Source organism: Sturnira hondurensis, unplaced genomic scaffold (assembly GCF_014824575.4).
Source record: "Sturnira hondurensis isolate 20B ecotype Veracruz unplaced genomic scaffold, ASM1482457v3 Scaffold0022258, whole genome shotgun sequence".
In the NCBI taxonomy this organism is placed as follows: domain Eukaryota; kingdom Metazoa; phylum Chordata; class Mammalia; order Chiroptera; family Phyllostomidae; genus Sturnira; species Sturnira hondurensis.
The window spans coordinates 410,511-434,266 of NW_028094889.1; the positions used below are offsets into that span (position 1 = coordinate 410,511).

The 23,756-nt window shown below is 38.2% G+C and overlaps 1 protein-coding gene across 3 annotated transcripts in view; it reads left to right on the plus strand.

Moving 5' to 3' along the window:
* Positions 1–23,756, plus strand: part of RGS20 (regulator of G protein signaling 20) — a 105,819-nt gene that overhangs the window by 982 nt on the left and 81,081 nt on the right. The window contains exon 2 of one of the 3 annotated variants that reach the window (XM_037035372.1): positions 9,455–9,637. The exons of the other annotated variants lie outside the window; for them this stretch is intronic. Within the exon in view, the coding sequence (XP_036891267.1) occupies positions 9,455–9,637 (183 nt within the window). The remainder of the gene's footprint in view (positions 1–9,454; positions 9,638–23,756) is intronic. 3 annotated transcript variants of the gene reach the window in all.

The window sequence follows — 23,756 nt, forward strand, 5'->3', positions numbered from 1 at the left end:
TCACTTTATCTTATTGATGTTATATCAAAATTGTTTTCAAATCAACCCCAAGAGAAACACTAGAATCTGGATGATAATTCCTGATCTGTCCAGTTTTCTCTAATATAAACAACTTTCCTTTACCAAGACAAATGACTATTTATGTTTCATTTGTTTCATAAGATAATGTTTTGAAAAGAAGATAATAAATAACAAATTTTGCAGCCAGTACTATTAGCCATTGAATGTTTTTTCTCTGATATAAAGATTATAACCTATATAGTAATGCAAGAAAAATTATAGGCTTTTTCTTCAAAACTTGCTACAGAAAAAAATTAATATACTAATGAAGGAACATAAGAACATTAAGGAGCAAAGGGTTGTTCTCCCTAAAATCATAGTTTCCTAAAATGAATTTCCTAAGCATAAATTTCTATGACTAGTTCACATTTCCCCAAAGAGAGACAGTTTTCCTACTTAGTGTTGTGTGTATCTTTGCAGAAAGTACCATTTAAGTCTATAACTCCTCTTAACTATTAATAGAATATCTCTTAAAAGGTTATTTGGTGTGGTGGGGGATGGACATGTGTTAATGTCTACCAAGTAATAAACATAGCTCAGAATTAAAAGCTGCAAAATCATTCAATAGCAAACCTGTCCAAATACTTAAACACTAAAAATGTATATGTTCCTGTGCTATGGCTCATATCCTGATAAGAGTCATTTATTTGCAAACTTTATTGAATCCTCTGGATCTACCCTTTCCCCCAATGTTATTTTAATTTTCACAGGAAGAATAAAAGTGTTTTATAATCATGAGGAAGACTTTTCTGTAGAAATGTACTAACCCATGCTTTTGAGCTTTCAGACATCTGTGAACAAATAACACATGAATCTCCACACTCCCTGTTATCACCTAAGCATGAGGTCTTTGGGAAGCTAGAATGAAATGGGATGTCATGGCCAGAAATCCTTAATTAATGGGCATTTGGATGTAAGCAAAACATGCAAAGAAGATTTCTAAAAAGTAGAATTTGGAGGCTACTCTGAGGAAACAGTAACAATGGCATACGTATGTTGTGAGTGTGTGCTGCTTGTGTAGTTATAAAATATGTGCACACATAAAAGTTCAAAGATCTGTCTTGAGGGATATGCTTAACATGAATCATAGGCAAACAGATTGGAAGAATATTTGAGAATCAGCAGTATGCCTTCCCACAGCATCCTAGAACCAACTACTGCTGGCACTGGGCAATACAAGCTGCCATCCTGACCTCATTAACAGATTACAACCTGTACAGCATCAGGTGCAAACAGTCAGGGGTGATCCGATTAGGATGTTACTGGCTTCTCCACTCGGTATTATCTTTTAAAAAATCTTCTTACATTGAAACTGAGTACAGATGCGCATATAGGTGAGCATGTCCCTCTTGTAGCAAATATAAACTTGGTAAGACTCCTTTGATTCTATAAATATCATTGAGTCCTTACTATCTGCAAAATCTTGGCCTAGGTTTTGAGAAAGAAAGATATGCTCCTCTCTCTCTACAGACTTTCAATATATTAGGAAAGACAAACATATTGACATTATCATCATATCCTGTTATATTATCAACATAACTCATGTAAATAACTGAAGATATCTATGTAATTACATTCTTTCAATCAGTAAGGCAGTAAAAAGTCAGGGATGTAGTATCAGTATAAAGTAAAATAACTGAAAAAGACCCAATAAAAGAGTAAAAGAAACCCTGGCTGGCATAGCTCAGTGGATTGAGCGTGGGCCTGCGAACCAGACGATCAAGGTTCAATTCCCAGTCAGGGCACATGCCTGGGTTGCAGGCCGGTTCCTTGCAGGCTAACTACCAGCAGGGGTCGCACAAAAGGCAACCATACATTGATGTTTAAAAAAAGAGTAAAAGATGTTAACATTTAAGGTGGATGTGAAATAATATCTAGGAATATAGAGAAGTAGCCAGGAAGAACATGGGCTAAAATGAGTCTTGATATCCAGGCACCAGTGATAAAGCCCTCCAAAAATCTTCAACCTAAGCCTAACACCTAATACAAAAATTAAACTAAAATAGGTCACAAACATACATGCACAACTATATGTAAAACTATAAAACTTTTAGAAAAATGATAGAAAATTTTTGTGATCTAAGGCAGGGCAAGGTTTTCAGACATCAAAAGCAAAATCCATAATAATGATAAATTACCGTCATCAAAAATAAAAACTTGTTCTGCCAAGGACCCTATCTAAAAGGGTGAAAAAACAAGATACAAACTTCAAGATAATATTGACAAACCTCATATATAACAAAGGACTTGTATCCAAAATATATAAAGATACTCAAAACTTCAGAGTAAACAACAACCCAACTAAGAAGATAGGCAAAAGATATAGACAGACATTTCCTCAAAGAAGATATCCAGACGGTAAATAAACACATGAAAAGGTAATCAACATCATTAGCCACTGGGAAAATGGAAATTAAAACCACAATGAAATATTACTACATTTACTGCATACCTATCAGAATGGCTAAAATGAAAAATGGTGACAAAAACAAATGCTGGCAAGAGTGTATAGAAACTATGCAAATGATACAGCCATCCTAGAGATAATTTGGCAGTTTCTTATGAAACTAAACCTGCAACAATCGTATGGCCCAGCAATTTCACTATTGGACATTTTATCCCAGAGAAATGAAAACCTATGTTTACGTAAACTCTACGTGCTAATGTTTACACCAGCTTTATTCATAATAGCCAAAAACTAGAAACAGCCCAAAAGCCCCTAAAGAGATGAATTCGAACAAATTGATATATCCATGTTATGGAATAATGTGAAGCAACTAACTAAAAGAAATGAACTAGTGATATCTATCTCTTAGATATATCTCAAGGGAATGATGCATAGTGAGAAAAAAAAGCTGATCCCCAAAGGTCACATACTGTATAATTCTATTTATATAATATCCTTGAAATAAACATATAGAGATGGAGAACAGATTAGTGGTTGCCAAAGATTAGGTGGTGGATATAGCCACAAAGGTGTTAGCATGAGTCTTGTGGTAATGAAATAGTTCTTTATCTTGATCTCAACAGTGGTTACACAAACCTACACACTTGATAGAATGTCATAGGATCATACATACAGACACATAGAGAAATGAATACAGGTAAAGCCTATAAAATCTGAATAAGCTCTTTAAACTATAACAATATCCATCCTGCTTTTGATAATTATCCTAGACTTCTGAAGTTTCCACTGGAGAAAACTGAATGAAGAGTGTGTGGGATCACCCTATAGATTTTTTGGAACTTCCTGAGAATCCATAATTATTTCAAAACAAAAACTTGAAAATGCAAACCTCCAAAGGCTGGTTAGACTAATAATACCAGCACAACAATTGCCTACATTTACTGTTGTGGTTCTTAAGGTTGTTCTTTCATTTGGATCTTTAGCTAATTTCATTAGTTTAGTGACTTGATGCCACTAGACCTGTTTTAGAGATGAGAAAACAAGTTTGAAAATATCGCTGATTACATGTATGAATTAGGCTAAGTGATTTCAACCTAGATTTTTCTGGCATTGATTTTATTACTAACTCAATAGCTTCTGATAATGATTTAGAAAGTGAGCTGTAATTTCAAAGGCTTAAAGCCAGCCTTCTTCATAGTGTTTTCTCTGTGGATTCTGCCCAAAGTACCCCAACGTGGGCCATTCATTTACTGTAAAATAAATTAGTACCCACACACACATGTGCATGCACACATTCACACACTTGTCTTCATTAGAATTTTTTTCCTCCCCAAGGCTTTTGCTTCCTTTCATTCAGGGCAGGGAGTACAACTGGAAGGCAAGAAACACCCTGGACCAGTCACTCTTCCTAAGTGATATACATGAAAAAGAGAGAAAGCTTTACAGCATGCTGGCAAGAAGTCAAATATCTACCTACATATCTATTGATAGATTAATGGATTGATATATATATAGAGAGAGAGATAAATAAATAGATATAGATGTATGTATATGTATGGGTGCATTCTTTCTCAGCAATAAAAGTGGTCTGAGCTTGGACATGAAAGTTGTTTCCACAACACTATTTTTCATATCATTCCAATGTCAATGCCCCTCTAAGAGTTCAGACTTCTAAGGGCTTTCCATACAAGATGTGTGATTCTTTGAGCAACTGATCAAACCACTTGTTTTGAGACCTCATACACTGACATGAGAAAAAGAAATGTCAAGGCCCCAAAGGGTAACTACAAAAACAATGGAGCTTTGTGTGACCAAAAGGATAGAGAAAAGAAGACAGGAAAAATATCTTAGAAAGAAATGTTAACACATTTAGAAGACAAATTTTTTCTGTCCAGCTACCATTTGTGAAAGAGTTAGTTGACTGAGAAAGATAAACTTTGTTCTTATCCTTCTGAAGGCCCTCTGGGAAAAAAATTCTGTAATAGTTTGACACTTCAAATGCTTACAAACTTCTTTGGAAAACTGTCATGGTTACATCTTCCATAGTTAGTTAGCAAGTGCGTGTTAATTGGCAGTCCTCTAGAAGATGAGGCAAAGGGAATATGGCTCAACATGCTCTGGACTCAAAGGCTTTGAGCTCTCAATGAGACATATATACACTGTCTTCTTTTGATGGGGACCATAAAGAAGCTCATAGGTGTAGTAATCGGAAAGATAAAACAGTTTTTCAGTTACCAAGCCTCTAGCTCACAGAACCCAGAATAATCTTTGTGACATTAAGAGTAAAACAGAAATAAAGTCAAGTAGTATTTCAGCTTCTCATAAAAGGTATTATTTATCTCAGAGTTTTGGATTCTCTTAACTTGATGAAGCATTTACAATACCAGTTAATTACATTGCCTTTCAAAGTAATAAATGAAATGGTGATCAATTTAAGAGGTAATGGCAAAAAAGGAACTGCCAAAATACCTCATACAATTTTCAAGAAATTTAAGAAGTAAATTATGTTCTTATAAATAACAAAATAATGTTTCATCTTGACTGACAAAAAGGCCAGAGACTGAATATTAGAGTCTCAATGTAGGTAGCCCAACTCAAAAAACTCACCTGTCTCAGTCAGCTTACTTATTCACAAATAAACCCCTAGAATCTCAGTGGCTTAACAAATCAAAGTACACTTTTCAATCATCCCACAGTTTTATGTAGGTCAGACTGTTCTCCCCTAGGACTAGGGTTGCTTCTGTCTGTGGCTCTACCATGTGGTGGATCCAAGGTTGCTCTAGAAGCGTACCCAGGAAAGAGAGAGTGGGAAAGGAGAACTGGGAGCTCAATCTCTTAGCAGGAGGTAAATCCCATTGTTCACATTTTTTGACCAGAGTCAGGGACATAGCCAATCTAATCACAAAGGAGGCTAGAAAGTACAGAAAAGACCAAGGTACTGATAAGCACTTACAGTCCCCACCACACCATCTAGTCAGTTCTAATCTCTAATTGCTAATGGAAAATTCGGGTGACTATGCCCTCCAAAAGAAAAGAAGGAAAAAGAAACATCCTATATATATCAGAAAAGAATATATTTTTAAAGGTATGCATATATACATACACACAAAGAATGTATATTGTACATCTGGGCTTTTCAATTGACTTGGAAAAAAGTCACTCTTCTGAAGTTAAAAAGTTCGATCATAATTATTTTTCATTAATTACTATAAAGTAAAGCTTCTGGGAAAATGTGATTCTCTTTTCTCCAGTGGGAATATCATATAAAAAGCTAAGTGTTTGCTTAATAAAACACAATGTGAGCATTTTCAATTTACCCACTTGAAGTAGTAGGTTTTTGACTCAAAATAACACTGTACAAAAAAATTCATATCAGTTATATCTTTCAAAGTTACAGATAAAAACTTGTAAATACAAATTTTGGTCACACTTGCCAATTTTCTATCCATTTAAATAATTGGCTTTCAGGGTTTTAAATCAAAGATTGTGTTTTCTCCACTGGATTATATTTTCATAGGCTAACATCTACACCAGGCACCAAAAAGTGATTTGTAATAGCAAAGATAAATACTATTTTATTGTGTCTCTTTGTTCTTATGAGGTTTTTGTGAATGAGAATGGGTTAAAGGATGTGAAGCATTATATAGTTTTTGAACTTTGCCTTGAGGTTTTTTTTGTTGTTGTTGTTCCTAGGAATGTAAACCTAGAGTTTCTGAATACAGAAATGAATAGCAGTGATTCTTTAAAATTGATGGGTTTGAATGGCTACACGTGTTACCAGTCATAGCAGCATCCTTTTTATAGTGCTGTGGTTTTGCCACAGAAAGTCTATTTTACAAGGGGAGAAAATTACCACTTCAGTGAAAAACCCATATAGCGCATCTCTGCAGCCCCATGTCAGCATTGCTGCTGGGAGTTTCTGCCTACTGAGCCAGAATGCTTTCTGCTGCTACTGGCAGCTTGTTGTACATTGATGTTGACTATACTACCATAGCATATACAGAGAGAAAACCAAGGAAATATTTAATAATGTATACCAGTGTTGTATTCATTATAATAATCAAGCAGATGTTTCATTGCTGAAATTAGTGATGTATCCCCCCCCAAAAAAACGACTCTAGAAAATGAAATTTTATACTGAAATAAGATATTCAGCTATCAATTTTAAAAGGCAAGAAGACTTTTAGTAGCACATCATACACAATAAATATTAAAATTATCAAAATAAATATGTGTGAGAAAGTCTATCAGAACAGAGGAGAAAGATAAAAAGTTAAAATTATAAAAGGAGGAAATGAGGGAAGATGGCAAGGTAGGAGGAAGTGGATTCCACTTCCCCCTACATACAGGAGAAAAACCTAGCCAATCTACAGAAAAACAAAGGAAACAGCCAATAGTACCCCAGCATATATGAAGATAGGACACCTAAAATTGTATCGGACACTGAAAAACCAGACATCTTCTTTACTTGGCTGGTTAAATGATATTGTTTGACAGGTTTCCCCTGTTTTCTCTTTCATAGTGTATTGTTAATTTATTGTCCTTCACTACACTTGTGTTCCATTAGCCCACTACTCAAGGTCCTATACTCCCTATTGTAATCCAGATCACATAGATTCTGTCATATGATTATTGATCCATTATTATTGTAAATAATAGCTGTTCCATAGAATTGTAAATACTACACAACACCCCACCCAGCCCACCCCATGGTTTCCTGAATTCTATTACTGTAGTGGTTAACTCTGTTCCCTCACACAACACCTATTTACTATTCTTTACTCTCACCTTACCTCAGAATCTGACCTCCAACAACCTCACTACTTTCTAGATCCAACTCACAATCCTTCTCTCCCCAACAAGAGTCTTATCTTCTTTTCATCCTTTCTAAAAACTGGCTAGTTGGGTGGAATATCACAATTAACACTATAAAAGCCAAAGGATCTCCTATCTCTTCTCTACTAGCTGCTACTGTAAATGCCATAGAATACACTCTTGTCTTAAACCATTCTGTGAACACCAGGATACCCACTGGAAGAGGAAACCCAACAACAAAGGAACCATCAACAGATAGCACAAGAAGGTGAAGGAGGGAGTGGAAGCTACACTAACCTCAATCTAGGACCTATCTGGAAATACAAGTAAATAGTGGAGAAATTATCCAGAACAAACAACTGAACAAGAAAGAATCCTCAAAACCTTACAAACCGAAGCACCTGCTTCAACACAAACTGCCCACACCAACACAACAAAACACAAGGGGTGGTAGACAGAATGACCCTCAGTTAACCAGCTGGTGGAAAGACAAACCAAAGTAAGACCTAACAACAATCAAAACCCGAAGACAAACAAAGCCAACTTATATGACAGCCTACAACTAGTGAGTTTGGGAGATCAAGGAGACGGCACCACCAATTCTCACAGGTATTGTACCATACACACTCACACCATTAACCCAGGGAGTCAGAACAAATAAATTTAAGAAGCTGAGGCTAACAAGAAGAGTCTCATAAACAATGGGAAGACAAAGAAACAATCCCCAAGTGAAAGAATGGAAGGGTAGATAAAGTGCTTCCCAGATAAGGTCAAGTGCAAGGAGTTCATCATTACTAAGCCCTTATATGAAATGTTAAAGGGACTTATCTAAGAAAAAGAAAGTGATCAAAAACTATGAACAGTAAAATGACAACAAACTCACAACTATCAACAACTCAACCTAAAAAAACAAAAACAAACAAACTAAGCAAACAACTAAAAAAGGAAAAGAATCACAGAAATGGAGATCACATGGAAGGTTATCAGCAGGGAGGTGGAGAGGGGAGAATAGGGAAAAAGGCATAGGGAATAAGAAGCATAATAGACAGGGGGAGGTTAAGAATAGTATAGGAAATGGAGAAGACAAAGAATTTATATGTACAACCCATGAACATGAACTAAGGTTGGGGTTTGGGGGATACTGGAGGGTGGAAAGGTACAGGGTTGAAGAGGGATAAAGGGGGAAAAATGGGACAACTGTAATAACATAATCAATAAAATATACTTTTAAAAAAGTTAACCATAGACCTGGCTGGTGTGGCTCAGTGGGTTGATTGCCAGCCTGAGAACCAAAGGGTCACTCACTGGTTCAATTCCCAGTTACAGCACATGCCAAGGTTGAGGGTCAGGTCCTCAGTAGGGCTGTGAAAGAGGCAACAACACATTGACTGATATTCCTTTCCATCTCCTTCCCTTCCCCTTTCTCAAAAAAAAAAAAAAAACAAATAAAAATAGAATTTAAAAAGCGTTAAACAGAATTATTATAAAAATTAATTAACTAATTAATTAATGGTTAGGAAAAATATATATCTAAATCTCATCTCCACCATTCACAAGGTCTCATAAAGTCAAGTTGGTTTTCTTGCCAAAATCAAACCAGCCTTTACAGAACCCTAAAACAACTACAAATATCCTAGAAAATTTCTATTAAACTTCTGCCTCCTTGCAAGGTAAAGACTTAAGTGAACCCTACTGGGAACATTAGATAGTAAAGTTAGAGGTTCCGTGTGAACCATTTACTTCCATTCTTTGGGTAAAACCAATGCAGATTATGCTTGTGCCATTTTTTAGCTTATTTTAGAAATTTCTGTAGCATAGCTTTATAGCTACTGCATTTGAAATGACTGAGGGGAAAAGGAATTTTAAAATAAAGAAAATATATTGAAAGACAATAGTTTAAATGATGCAGAGACTATTGGATTATATTCAAATATTCAAGAATGAGACCCAAATTGCTGATTACATGATTAATTTAATTTAACATTAATAATGCAATCAAGTATGTTTTTTTCAGAAGAATATATTTTGCTTATACAGATTTGAAACCTCAACACTGAAAATTGTAAGGATTCATTTTCAAGTAATAGACCATCCAAGGACTTTTATTCAAAATAATCCTGAAATGAACAAAAATATCAGAACAAAAATAGTCTTTACACATCTTTCTAACTGCCTGTTCAAATTATACATGACAAGAAGATTAAAGGAAACAGCAGGAGGGCAAGAGCCTGGCAGCTCAGGAACCTAAACTCAGTAGTCATGGAAGATACTGGAAAGACAGCTCAGCACCAACAGATGTTCATCATTGTGTCTCCATGTTCTCATTTCCAATTCCCAGATGAGAAAATTAGCCCAGTATGTGCCTGGTATCAATCCCTTGTTCAGTAAGTCCTGGCCATTCTGTAGACTGTGAAAGAGTCTTTTTTTTAAATTGATTAATTTGAGAGAGCAAGAGAGAGAGAGAGAGAGATTTGTTCTACTTATTTATGTATTTATTGGTTGATTCTCGTATGAGTCCTGACTGGGGGTCAAACCATCAAATTTAGAGTATCGGGATGACACTCTAACCAACTGCACTACCTGGACAGGGCTATAAGACAGGGCTATAAAAGGAGTGGTCCAAATATGTTTTGAGCAACTGCAGCTTTGAATCAGCATATGGGCATTCCAAAGCAGCCACAGTGCTCACAGGAAGCAGCCCTGATTTAGGTGTTTGAGTTCTGGCGTTTTCATATCTATCACAAGCTTTATACAGGCATCCTTCATTTTCTTGTGCTTTGCTTTATTGCACTTCACAGACAGTTTTTTTTTTTTACAGAGTGAAGGTTTGTGTCTACTCTGTGTCAGACAAGTTCACTGGTGCCATTTTTACAACAAGCTTAGATGCTGGTTCCTTTAGCAATGAAGTATTTTTAAATTAAGATATGTACGATTTTAGACATAATACTATTGCACACTAAACAGACTCCAGTATTGAGTAAACCTAACTTTCATAGGCAGTAGGAATCAAAAAATTTCATGTGACTCACTTTATTGCTATGATCTAGAACTGAACCCACAGTATCTCTGAGTTATGCCTATCAATGCATCTCAGAGACAAATCTACACATCTCCTCTTTTTATTTCTTATTTAGCAAAGTTCTGTGGATAGGCCTCAAAACTAAAGTCTAGAGTCACCAGACACACCCCACACCCCAGGGTACATGGGTGGACTGTGAAGTTTTTGTGTGCCTCTCTAATCTCTTGAGGCAGGCCAATGACCATCCAATAAGCCAGACACACCTGGACATGAATATTTTTATCTATAAGTCATCAGTAACAGTTGCCCGAGGTTAGGCAAAAATAGTTGAGCAAAATAAGACCAAATGGAAAGAGTGAAACATTACTGGAAAGAAATTATCAAAGCATTTGGTATTACCAACTTCACATATCTCCCAATTCTGGAGTAAGTCTGCTCTCTCCAAGTCTTCAAGTTGAATTTAGCCTCCTTTATTTAAGACTTTCAGCTGTGACCTTTTACCCAGAAGTCATACATGCAGAGGATGTATTTTTGAAGTTTTCAGTTGAAAAGTCTTAAATAAAGGAGGCTAAATTCAACTTGAAGACTTGGAGAGAGCAGACTTACTCCAGAATTGGGAGATATGTGAAGTTGGTAATACCAAATGCTTTGATAATTTCTTTCCAGTAATGTTTCACTCTTTCCATTTGGTCTTATTTTGCTCAACTATTTTTGCCTAACCTCGGGCAACTGTTACTGATGACTTATAGATAAAAATATTCATGTCCAGGTGTGTCTGGCTTATTGGATGGTCATTGGCCTGCCTCAAGAGATTAGAGAGGCACACAAAAACTTCACAGTCCACCCATGTACCCTGGGGTGTGGGGTGTGTCTGGTGACTCTAGACTTTAGTTTTGAGGCCTATCCACAGAACTTTGCTAAATAAGAAATAAAAAGAGGAGATGTGTAGATTTGTCTCTGAGATGCATTGATAGGCATAACTCAGAGATACTGTGGGTTCAGTTCTAGATCATAGCAATAAAGTGAGTCACATGAAATTTTTTGATTCCTACTGCCTATGAAAGTTAGGTTTACTCAATACTGGAGTCTGTTTAGTGTGCAATAGTATTATGTCTAAAATCGTACATATCTTAATTTAAAAATACTTCATTGCTAAAGGAACCAGCATCTAAGCTTGTTGTAAAAATGGCACCAGTGAACTTGTCTGACACAGAGTAGACACAAACCTTCACTCTGTAAAAAAAAAATACTGTCTGTGAAGTGCAATAAAGCAAAGCACAAGAAAATGAAGGATGCCTGTATAAAGCTTGTGATAGATATGAAAACGCCAGAACTCAAACACCTAAATCAGGTGTGACCTTTTACCCAGAAGTCATATGTGCAGAGGATGTATTTTTGAAGTTTTCAGTTGAAGAGAGAGCTTTATTACTATCAGCACCTTCCAAAAAGGACATATACTTAATTATACAGACACTTTTGTTTCTGGCTTGAAAAATGAGCATATGCTCAGCGAATAAAGCCAGGTCCTGCTGCTTCATTTTTAATAGCTGCAAACTGACTATTTTTAACATCTTAATAGTGTCATTAGGTCTGTAAGATTTCCCTTTCCTGGAGCTTCAATTTTATTAAAGAAAACTAGGGATCGCACACCATTTGTTGGCTCCTGGAGGAATCCAGGCTTTAGGGTCCATTCATTATCCCATGTGCATTCCTGTTTTATTTAACATTTTTTATTGTCGTTCAAGTACAGTTTTCTGCCTTTCCCCCCACTACTCCCTACCACCTCAGCCCTCACCACCTTCTTCCCCTGTTTCCATACCCCCTTGTTATTGACCATGTGTCCTTTATAATTGTTTCTGAAACCCTTTGCCCTTTTCCCTCATAATCCCCTCCCCTCTCCCCTCTGGTCACTGTCAGCCTGTTCTCAGTTTCAATGTCTCTGGTTCTATTTTGCTTACTTGTTCATTTTGTTGACTAGGTTCCAATTAAAGGTGAGATCATATGGTATTTGTCTTTCACCACCTGGCCTATTTCACTTAGCTTAATACTCTCCACTTTCATTTTACAACTTGAGATAGGCAAGGTGAAAATGTGCAGAGTGTGAGGGATAGGAAACAAAGGGAGGTCTCCTGGGCACCATGCCCATTAGCCTGGGCCAAACTGGGAGATAACAGTAGTCTTCCTTTCGCTCTCTTTCTCCCCATCCTTCACCTTACCCCCTTCTCCAACATCTAGGGGCATCCTAGGTGCCCCTAGGCACCTCATTCTGTCACTCTGGCCTGGTTTCTCCAATCAGAAAAAAAATAAGTTCAAATTTATTTGCACTTAGATGTCAAACTTAATATATTGCTCCTCGCAAAATTTACTGGGAATGCTAACATTATATCCAAATGAATGACCTCTAAGTAGTGTAATTTGAGACATATGAAATTTGAGTAGGTGAGGGGCCTGCCCTTTGGGCCTGTTTCTGGCCCCTTCTCAGAAGTCACACTCAAGGCTTGTCCAAATCCCAGCCCCACCCGGCATTGGTGTCTGTTGCTGATCAATCGCTGAGAAGCTGCAGCATTTCTGGTGTCCCCAATTCACTTCAAAGCCTCCTCTTTTTTCCATGCAGTCTTGGCCAAAGGCCAGGTTTAATTCTACCTGACTCACCCATCAGAGATTGGCTGGTTATTCGATACATAAAATCACAAAAGTTGGGTGGTAATCAGGGCAGCAGACAGCTCATCACATTTTCAAATTCTATCTCACTGAGTCAAGTTTAAGAGTTCACAGTCCTTCAGCTCATGCCCTGATGCAATAACCATTCTGATGAGCCCGTGCGCCAGGTGGGCTCTTCCTTCCTAATACATTTTAGAAGCAAGACTGAAGGGAGCAAAAGAGTGGCAAATGGTGACATCTGGTGGAAATTTAAGCACTACAAGCTTTCAAACATAAAACTCAAGGCTCAGGTATAAATGAAATCTGATTACTTAAAAACATCCTTTTTTCTAGCCCTGGCTGGTGTAGCTCAGTGGATTGAGCACGGACCTGCGAACCAGATGATTGCGGTTCAATTCCCAGTCAGTACACATGCCTGGGTTGCAGGCCAGTTCCCTGCAGGCCAACTCCCAGCAGGGGGCACACAAAAGGCAATCATGCATTGATGTTTCTCTCCCTCTCCTTCCCCTGTAAAGATAAATAAATAAATAAAAATTTAAAAAACTATCCTTTTTTCTACCTGAAAGAGTGCAGTAATGTGCATCCTTTTGGTGCACCCAGATACAGACGGTGCCCAGGTTGTATGAAGACCTAAAAAGCAATATCTTTAGAATGGCAAGTACTGCTCTTGTGATTCAGGTTCAAGTTGGGTTTAATTCTCTGAGTTTGGTTCTAGCCCCTATAAAATGAAGACAATAATGCCTTTCATATAATTTTATTAGTTTTTTTTAAAATCAGATACTTTGAGATAAAAAAAAAGGCCAATCTGCATGCGTGGATACAGGCTTCCCATTCATCCTGCACTGCTCTCCTGGGGACCCCTTAGAGCCCAAGTGCTTCATTTGTAGCCAGTTTATCCCACAGCAGTTGTTAACCTACTTATTTTTATCTAGAAGTGGGGCGTCACACCTGTTGGGCACACGGTAAAAGCCCATACAACATTGATTGGCCAGTTGATTATAGATAGGAATACATTATTTCCTGGCTTTATTCCCATCGTGTGGGTAAAACCTTAAAGATACTAAGTTCTCTTGACCTCTTTAAGCTAAAGTCATTGTTAAAATCTTTCTTTAGCCAAATGTCTCATGTGCCTTAAAGGAAATTAATGATAGTTATGAATCCTGAAAGGCTTCAAAATGTGTAATTTCAAGGCAGTACCAAACCCCAGTCTCCTCAAGAAAAACACCCCTTTTAAAAGGCCAAACAAAGCAAATTAATTCAGTTAACTCCAACTCAAAGAAATCAGTGACTACTCACAAATTCTCCTAGCAGCCAGGCCAGAGAGGGAGAAAGCTTTAGAATAATAAGGCCCCTTGCAGCCTAAGTGAGGCTCACACAAAGCTGGGTTTATTAAATAACGCTGGAAAAGCTACAAAGCCCATGCAGCCTTCCTGAGAAGCCCTGTGACAAACTGTCCACTTGGGACAGAACAATGTCTTCCCTTGTTTTTGCCATCTTGTGTGTTTATTTTTGTGCTCCAGCAGTGTGAAATGGGAGGATCCGGCCTGGCTAGAGGAAATAAATGGAGTGCAGGCTCTTCAATAAAGATCTTTTTTGCATCAGGCCTTCTCTCAGCTCCCATTTTAACAAATCCCATGACCATGAGGCTCACACATGGAATTGTGGTAGCTTCTATCCCACAGTTTCTTGTCTATTGGAATTTAAGAAGATATGAGATACAATTATTAAAATCATGTCTTTTATGCAACTTTTTATTATGGAAAACATACATAATGTCAAACATACATAAAAGTAGAGAAAATAGCATAATAAAACCCTAGGTTCCTATTACCCAGGTTTAATAATTATCAACTCTAGATCATGTCCTTTTTAAGTTCATTGGTATAACAAATATTGAGTACATGTTGTGTCCCAGTACTGCTTCAGGTTTTTGATACATAGGTCTGAATAAGGCAAAGTCCTAATACTCACAGGACTTAGAGTCTAATGGGAAATTAAACACCACAACAGAGTACAGGAAGTGCTATGAATGCTATGATAAGAGAAAGCAGACAGGCAGCTAACCCAACTTGGGGAAGCTTTGCAAAGGAAGTGGCATCTAAGCTGAGACTTGAGGACTCTGTAAGAGATTGCCCTGGAAGAGAAGAGGAAGAGCCAAATTGGGAAAGGGGTGTGATTTGGGAAGAGGGTACAAGGGGATATTAGTGGACTTTGAGTATAAAGGAGTAGTGAGAAATGCGCATAAGCAGAATGCAGATCAACAAATGAAAAAAAAAAAGGCCTTTATGCCATACTAAGTCCTGTAGAAAAATAAAGAGCCAATTCACATTAGGAGGAAAGTAACATAATCACTTCTGCCTTTTAGAAACATCACTGCATCTGTGGGATGGGAAACAATTTAGAGTGGACATAGGTGCTGTGTAGGCTCAAAGCAGGAAATGTTTAAGGAGGCTGCTGTAATTTAATTAAGAGAGCTGAAGAAGTCGCCATGGGGATGTTGATAAGTGCATGCTTGGGGAGGCAGGCTGGCTCTAGAGCTTTCCCTGGGGATTCTGCTCTGCTTCTCTGCTTTAAGTCAGGGCCGGGGATTGGTGTGTGTAGGTGTGTATGTCCCCAAAGAGGGCAATGGAGAGTGATTGTGTCAGAGAATGGGCACGATACCGAATCTGGAAGTCAGCTCTGTTAGAAACCCTGGAGACCATCTTCACTAAATTCATTTGTACAGAAAACAAAAAACAAACAAACAAACAAACAAAAAAACTGCAGCCCAGGAGAGCCCAGGCTTATCCAGCCAGAATCACAAAGGAAAGTGGTAGGGTCTCTGTCTCCTGACTCTGCCTCCCCCTTTTCCATCTATGGCTTTTCTACTGCTTTATGCTTCTGCCGAGCTCTTCTTTTACTTTACTAAGCACCTTCAGAGAACAGCAGAGCCCAGTGAAAATGTTACGATTCAAATAACGTCTGTATTGGAAACTTAGACACGGATCCAACTTAAGGAAGAGAAGAAAGAAGACTTGATTATTCCAAACAGTTCCATCCCCTGCACATCTCACACTTGCAGTTTTCATGCTTGCATTTTTCCACCAACTCTTAGCATTTTGATGAAAGAGTTGTTCATTTCTCATAGTTACTGAAATCAATCTTTGAAGATCCTTAGGATGAAATATTACAATATGAACCCTTACTGACCTATTATATATATCGATAAAAGAAATTATATATGAAGTGAAAAATAGGTGCACAATTTACAATTAGATTAGACCATGACTGTCAATCATTTTAGAAAACTTTGCTGCCCTAAGGTTACAAGATTTCTTGAAAAAACAATTAAATAGAAATTTTGAAATTATATAGAGTTTCAACTACATTGCATTTCATTTCAGAATACAGTAGCAATATTCTGGAATTCATGGATTTAATTCACCAAAGGTGTCTGACATTATGGAGCATATTCTTTGAAAGCCTTCACTTTGATGTGTGTTCTTTACTATCTAAAAGGTCAAGGGCTTCTACATTCAGTAATGCTGTGGTGGTGCCTAAAATACTATTCCTTTGTTTTAGGTAAATCAGGCTATTACATAGTATCAAGCTATGGTGTCCTTTTAAGACCTTAGAACACTAACCCATTTACTAAGGAAAGTGAGGAATTCATAGCCATGCGATTACCTGACCTAGTTAGTACCTATAGGGTTGAAGTCAGTAATTCAATCTTCAGTGGAGGTTTGAAAGCATAACTAGTCATAGATTTCTTATTACTTTCTGAGTATGAAAAGAATAAGAAATTAGAATTTTGGTATAAAAGAATTAATTTGGTTAAAGACAGCTAAATGTGGTACTTAATAACAACTAGAAACTGGTGTAGACATTAGAGAAAGGAGTCAACAGAATCACTGTCATTGGTTGTCATATTTCTGCACTAGTAAATAATGACTGTGCCTCCCAGATGTGAGGAGACAAAGCATCACAGTCAGGAGGCCTAGTTTGGGAGTCATTTTCTAACAGAAATCATCTAAGATCACTGGTCTGCAATTTCCTTATTAAAAGCTGGAGAGAGGCAGGGAGCAATGCTTAGTGAAGTAACATGGATGAGAATATTTTGTCAATGTTTGTACATGGGAGTAAAAAAAAGTAAATTGTTTTAATAATAAAGATAAACATGTAAAATGTAGTAGGGATTTTGTAAGGATACTACATACTATTCCTACGAATGACTTGTTCGGTAAGTATATATGAACTCTTTTAATTGAAAGACTCCATGATAAAAAATATAGTAGTATGGATACATACAATTTTTATGAAACTGGAGGTATCAAAAAATGTCACTGAAGCTTCAAAAATAAGTTTTTATTTTTTTTTAATTTTCTGATATTTTATGCAGTAACAATCCCCTTTGAGATCTCTAGAGACATAGATTATTACAGGGAAAAACAGATTTGAAGTTTCTTCAAAAATATAGAACTACCTCAAAATATACAGAAGTTTCCTCAAAAAAAAAACCCCCCACAAAAACCAGGACTACCATATGACCCAGCAGTTCTACTCCTAGGTATTTATCCAAAGGAAAAAAAACACTAATTCAAAAAGATCTATGCACCACTATACGTATTGCAGTATTATTTCTAATAGCCTAGGTGTCCAATGATAGATGAATGGATAAAGAAGATGTGATTTTTATAAATTCCATATTTAGAATGGAATATTACTCAGCAATAAAAAATACAAAATCTTGCAATGGCTGCTTTCACCACTCTTGTTCAACATAATACTGAAAATCCTAGTGACAGCAACTGGACAAGAAAAAGAAATGAAAGGAGAAAGTAAAACTGTCATTATACACAGATTACATGATATGGAATGTACAAGACCCTAAAGACTCCACTAAAAAGCTACTATAGCTAATAAATGAATTTGTCAAAGTAGTAGAATACAAAATTAATGTTCAGAAATTGCTGGCATTTCTATACACCAATAATAAACTATCAGAAAGAGAAACTTAAAAGCTAATCTCATTTACTATTACAACAACAACAAAAAAATAAGGCACCTAGAAATAGATTTAACGAAGGGGGGGGGTAAAGAAAAAACAAAACCCCTGTACTTAGAAAACTATAGGACATTGAAGAAAGAAATTGAGGAAGATTTCTCAGTTTCTATTAAATTGAGAAATGCAATTTCTATTAAAATATGAATGACATATTTCAGAAATCTTAAACAAATATTTAAAAAAATTATATGGAACCACAAAAGACCCTGAATAGCATCAGCAATCTTGAGAAAGAAGAAAACATTGGAGGGGTCACAATACCTGATAACAAACTATACTACAAAGCCATTGTAAGCAAAGCAGTCTGGTACTAGCATAAGAACAGGCATATAGATCAATGGAACAGAATAGAGAGCCAACAGACATATGAAAACATGCTCTAGTCACTAGCCATCAGAGAGATGCAAATTAAAACCATGATGAGATATCACCTCATACATGCCAGAATGGCTGCCATTAACAAACCAACAAACAAGTAAGTGCTAGTGAGGATGTGGAGAAAAGGGAACCCTAGTGCACTGTTGGTGGGGATGGAGACTGGTGCAGCCACTGTAGAAAACAATATGAAGTTATCCCCAAAATTAGAAATTAAACTGCCTTTTGACCTAGCTATCCCATTTTGGGGGATATATCCTAAGGATCCCAAAGCACCAATTCAAAAGAATATGTGTGCCCCTATGTTCATAGCAGCATTATTTACAATAGCAAACACCTGGGAGCAGCCCAAATGCTCCTCAGTAGATGAGTGGATAAAAAAACTGTGGTACATTCACACAACGAAATACTAGTGACTGTGAAAAAAAAAGAAGAAGAAGAAGGAGATCTTATCTTTTGTGACAGCGTCATGGACCTGGAGACCATTATGCTGAATAAAATCAGCCAGTAAGAGAAAGACAAATACCATATTATCTCACTCATATGTGGAATTTAATGAACAAAGTAAACAGAGAAACAAAATAGAAACAGAGGCATTGATTCATGGAACAGACAGCCATCAGAAAGGAAGAGGGGTACAAGATTAAAGAAGGTGAGGGGATGCACAAAGAACATAACATATATGCATAACTCGTAGACACAGAGAACAGTGTGGTGACGGCCAGAGGGGTGGTGGAGACTGGTTGATGGGTGGAGGCAGGCAAAGTTGGGGGTGGGGCATGGGAACATTTTAGTGTCAAAAATAAAAATAAAAAGGAATGTGGGGACAAATTTGCCTGCAAGTCCCCCCATCCACCACGAATGAAAATGCAACTACCAAGACATGATCTGCTTGGGGAAGAGAGGTGGTCAATCTCTCAGAGGAGAAGGACCAAGAACCTCTTATTCAACAGCTTTTATTAGGTTCCTAACACACAGAATAGAGGTAAAGCCCATCAGTCGATGTCAGGTGGCAAGGATCAAACAATAGATAACATTTCAAAGAAATCTGAGGGCTTAATCTGAGTCAGCGTCTGTCAGGTAAGGGGGTTGCAAAAACGTTGGGAGACATACTCTTTTCCTGCTAGGACCCTTATCATATGAATGAAAGCACTCTTAGCAAAGCAGGCTTCACAGGACTTCATGAATTCTTTCTTATGCCCAATCACCCCGAATCCCGCTCTAGCTGACAAGGGGCTGCACCGCCTTCCCAGTCATAGGTTTTTCTCAGGCTATGTCAGAATAGCCGGGGGGGGGGGGGGGGGGGGGGGGNGGGGGGGTGGTCCATCACACCCTCTTTGCTGCAGCCCCCCAAGGCCTTCCTTGAGGTTTAGGTTGCCCCTCCCCTGAGGGGTCTTATCCGTCTTTGACTAACCAACCAAGTGTTGGGGGCAGGGGATGAAGCAGAAGCAGCGTTGCTGCCAGAGATAAGCTTGGTCTCCTTAGTGGCTCACAGTCCAAAGGTTGCTCACTCAGCCTTATCCATGGGGGTGGTTACAACTCCTGAAACCAGGCAGGGGGTTCCCAACAAAGAAAAAATAATAAAATGTTGCTATTTGCAACAACATGGATGGATCTAGAGATCCATATGATTTCATTTATATATGTGCTCTAAAAAAATACAAATGAACAAACAAAACAAAATAGAAAGAGACTTAATTGCAGAGAACAAATTGATGATTACCAGAGGGGAAGGAATGGAGAAATGAGTGAAAAGGTGAAAGACAATAAGAGCTACAAACTTTCCATTATAAAATAAATAAGTTATGGGGGTGAAATGTACAGCATAAGGAATGTAATCACTAACATTGTAACAAGTTTGAACAGGTCACACTTAGAAAAGTTTTAGTGTCATATTAAATAATATAAAATTTACCATTTTACCCATCTTTAAGTGCATAATTCAGTGCTATTAAATAATTCACAAGGTTACGTATCACCATCTATTTCCAGAGCCTTTTTTTAATCAATCCAAGCATTCTGCATTAATTAAACAATAACTCCCCATTATCTTCTCCCCCAGCCCTTGGTAATCACTTTCTATCTGTATGAATTTGCCTAATTTTGGTACCACATATAAATAAAATCATACAAAATTTTTTATTTTGTATCTGGCCTTTTTCACTTAGTCTAGTGTTTTCAAGGTCCATTTATGTTGTAGCATGTATCAGAATTCCATTCCTTTTCATGGCTAAGTAATAGTTCATTTGTCAATTGATTTGTCCAAAGAATATTTATTGAGTAATTTTTAAGGGCTAAGCACTGTTCTCAGCATTACTGATATGGCAATGAACAAAAGCATACAAATAAACAAGTGAATTGTCGTATCAGATGACAATAAATGCTATGGAAAACCAATGTTTTGGAGATAGTTATAGAGAAAAAGGAGATCTTAGAGGTAGTGTGGAACCATTCACATAATGCAAAGGCTAGTTAGTGTAGACTTTGGATTTTATTCTGAAATAACAAACCACTAGAAAGTTTGAAGTTGCAGAGTGACAACATCTGACCTACACTCTGAAGGATAACTCTGGCTTCAGTATTTAGACTATAATATAAGAGAGAATGAGGCAAAGAAGAATAAATACCCGTTATGGGAATATTCCAAAAGACCAGATGAAAGATAATAAAACCTACATTAGAGTATATTAGTCAAGGTACTCTAGAAGACCAGAACAAATAAGATACAGGTGTAGGCTGGCAAATCTAAAATCTGTAGAGCAAGACAGCATGTTGAAAACTCACTTGGGGTTTCTATGTTTCAGTCTTGTGACCAAATACTTTCTGAGGGAGGATCTATTCCATGACTCTTCCTACCTATGGTATTGCTGGCAATCTTTGGCATCTCTTAGCCTATAGATGCATTACTTTGATTTCTGCCCGCATCTTCACATGGCATCCTTCCTGTGTAAATGTCTGTGTTTAAATTTCCTCTTTTTATAAGAATACCAGCCATACTAGATTAGGGGCCCACCCTACCCCACAGAAGATGTTTCCTTTATGAAATGGTACCATTTAGGGGTAAATCAAAATTTTCAATTTCCCTTTTTAGGGGTGAGATTTTGTTTATATTGACTTGGGGTATTGTGATTTTTCTCTTCTACATAATTCAATTGCTAATGTGATTGATACTGAGAAGTGGATATTCCATCAGAATAAAGTACTCCCTAAGTAATAATTTCTAAGCAGCAGTGCTTTCAGAAATACAGATTTCAAGATGATTCCATCTTGTGGCTAATATCCTTGAAACCCTCAGACTGTCATCTAGAATCTAAAGGCCTAAAAGAAAGGACTTTCTGGAGTGATCAACACAGCCAGCAGCTGAAGGTCTTTCCTCAGATCGAATTTTGCAGCTACATTGATACTGCATAGTTCTACCTTTGCCAGAAGGGCCAAAGGAAGTAAATGGATTCTAGCACCCTCCATATATGATTCTTCACACTCGCACTAATTAGAGCCAGAGTTGAGGAGAGACTGCTTGTCTGGAGGGAAACCACCCGATCTAGGGAAGGGTAAATGGAGAATGTCTCCAGAAGATCAAAGGAGTTCAGGCTTTGTGTTTCTGGGACTGAGTCTGGGACTTTAATTCTGCCTGATGATTTCCTCTATTTCCCTCAGAAGTGTCTCTGTCTTGAAGCACAGGACCGAAACAAAATGCCTAATGAAGCATGCCCCAGGAAGGGGAGTGCAAGTATCTTGGAAAGAAGGACTGGGGTGAGAGGAGAAAAGAGAAGAGTCTGGTTACAGGTTCACACACTCTCACAAAACCATTTCGAATCAGCTGGAGATGAAAATTTTGGGACCCACGAAGGGCCCATGAAGGTTTCCGAGTGAGCCTGCTTACTTTCAGCCTTCTTCACCTTGTTCAAGCCCTTTCCTGAGGCTGGTCTGCGTGGGTTTAGTCCACCTCTGAGTCATGGGGCACTGTGTCGGTTCTCTCTTAACCTTCGTAGCATAGAGTCGGGGGCACCAGTGCCCACGTGGCTGGAGTCCCTGAGGCTGCGTGGCACCGAGCTCGAGGCACACACGAGCAGGTGTGCACCATGTTAACCTTGAATCACCCAGGTCCAGCGCCCCACAGGGTGGCCAAGCTTGCTTGGCGTTGGCAGAGCTCTCGCCCCAAACCCCAGTCAAGGGGCACGTCCTGGGTACTAAGGCTTGCTCTGAACATTTTCCAAATCGCTCACGGCCCCCACCCTCAAGTGAGCTATTGGAGCTCCTCCAGAAGCCCCCCAAGCTCCCGGCGCTAAAATAAAATGTCCAGTTCCAGAAAGTGGGAGAGGGGACGAAAATAATGAAAATACTGCGAGAACAACCTCATTCTCCAGGAAGAAGTGATGAGGAGAAATGAAAGTGTGAATTTACTCGGAAGGGCAAACCTAGCTCCACTCTCCCCAGGCGCATACAAACGAAGGAAAGACAAATTAGCCAACTCGCTCAGCAGCTTCCCAGAAAGGCCCTCATGAATGAGAATGGGTTGCTAGGTTTCCTCCCTCTCTCTTGACAATCGCTTCCCACAGACTTTCACCGCGGAAAGAAAACACCAGGGACCTAGCGACTGCAGAGCGATGGAACTGCGCCAAGCCTCCCGCGGCCTGTCCACCTTCAGGACCCTGGAGAGCGGTAGCTGAGCCCCACAGACCTGTGCCACGCTATGCTGGCCTCACTCCCTCGCAAGCCCCTCCATTCTGTCGCGTTTTTTCACTCCTTCCCGCCTCCACCTTCATTTTTCTTGGCAACATCTACTCCTGCCTTTCACAATCAGATGAAAGTGTCTTTTTTTGTTGTGCTTGAGGGGACTGTTTGGATTGGCTGAGTTGGATTCTGGTTTGAAACTTCATTAAATGTTCATGGACCAAGAAGCTCTGAGAGCTTCTCAAGAAAGAAAGACTGAAGAAGGCAGGTGACTTTAAAATGCTGCTGAATTTAATCTTTTACTTCAAAAATGAACCACATAATCTCGAAGAGTAAAGTGATTTTCCAAGGTTAGCTACCAAATCAGTTGCAAGTCTTAATTTAGTACCCTAGACTTCTAACGTCTCAATTAATGCTGTCCTCAATTTTCCAAGACAGATAAAGATAGAGATAGAGATAGAGATAGAGATAGAGAGAAGAGAGAGAAAGAGAAAGAGAGAGAGAGAGAGAGAAGAGATTTTACCTTCACCCTGGACGCTTAGGTTTCCTAAACAACAAGTGGAAGATGGAAAGGCTTATGATCCTGAGAATAGGATGGACACAGTGTGGGGAAAGGGGCCTGCAGAGTGTGCACTTAGGAGCTCCAACACAGGTCCCATCTTCCATCTCACTGACCCCATCCAGCACAACTGAAGTCAGCT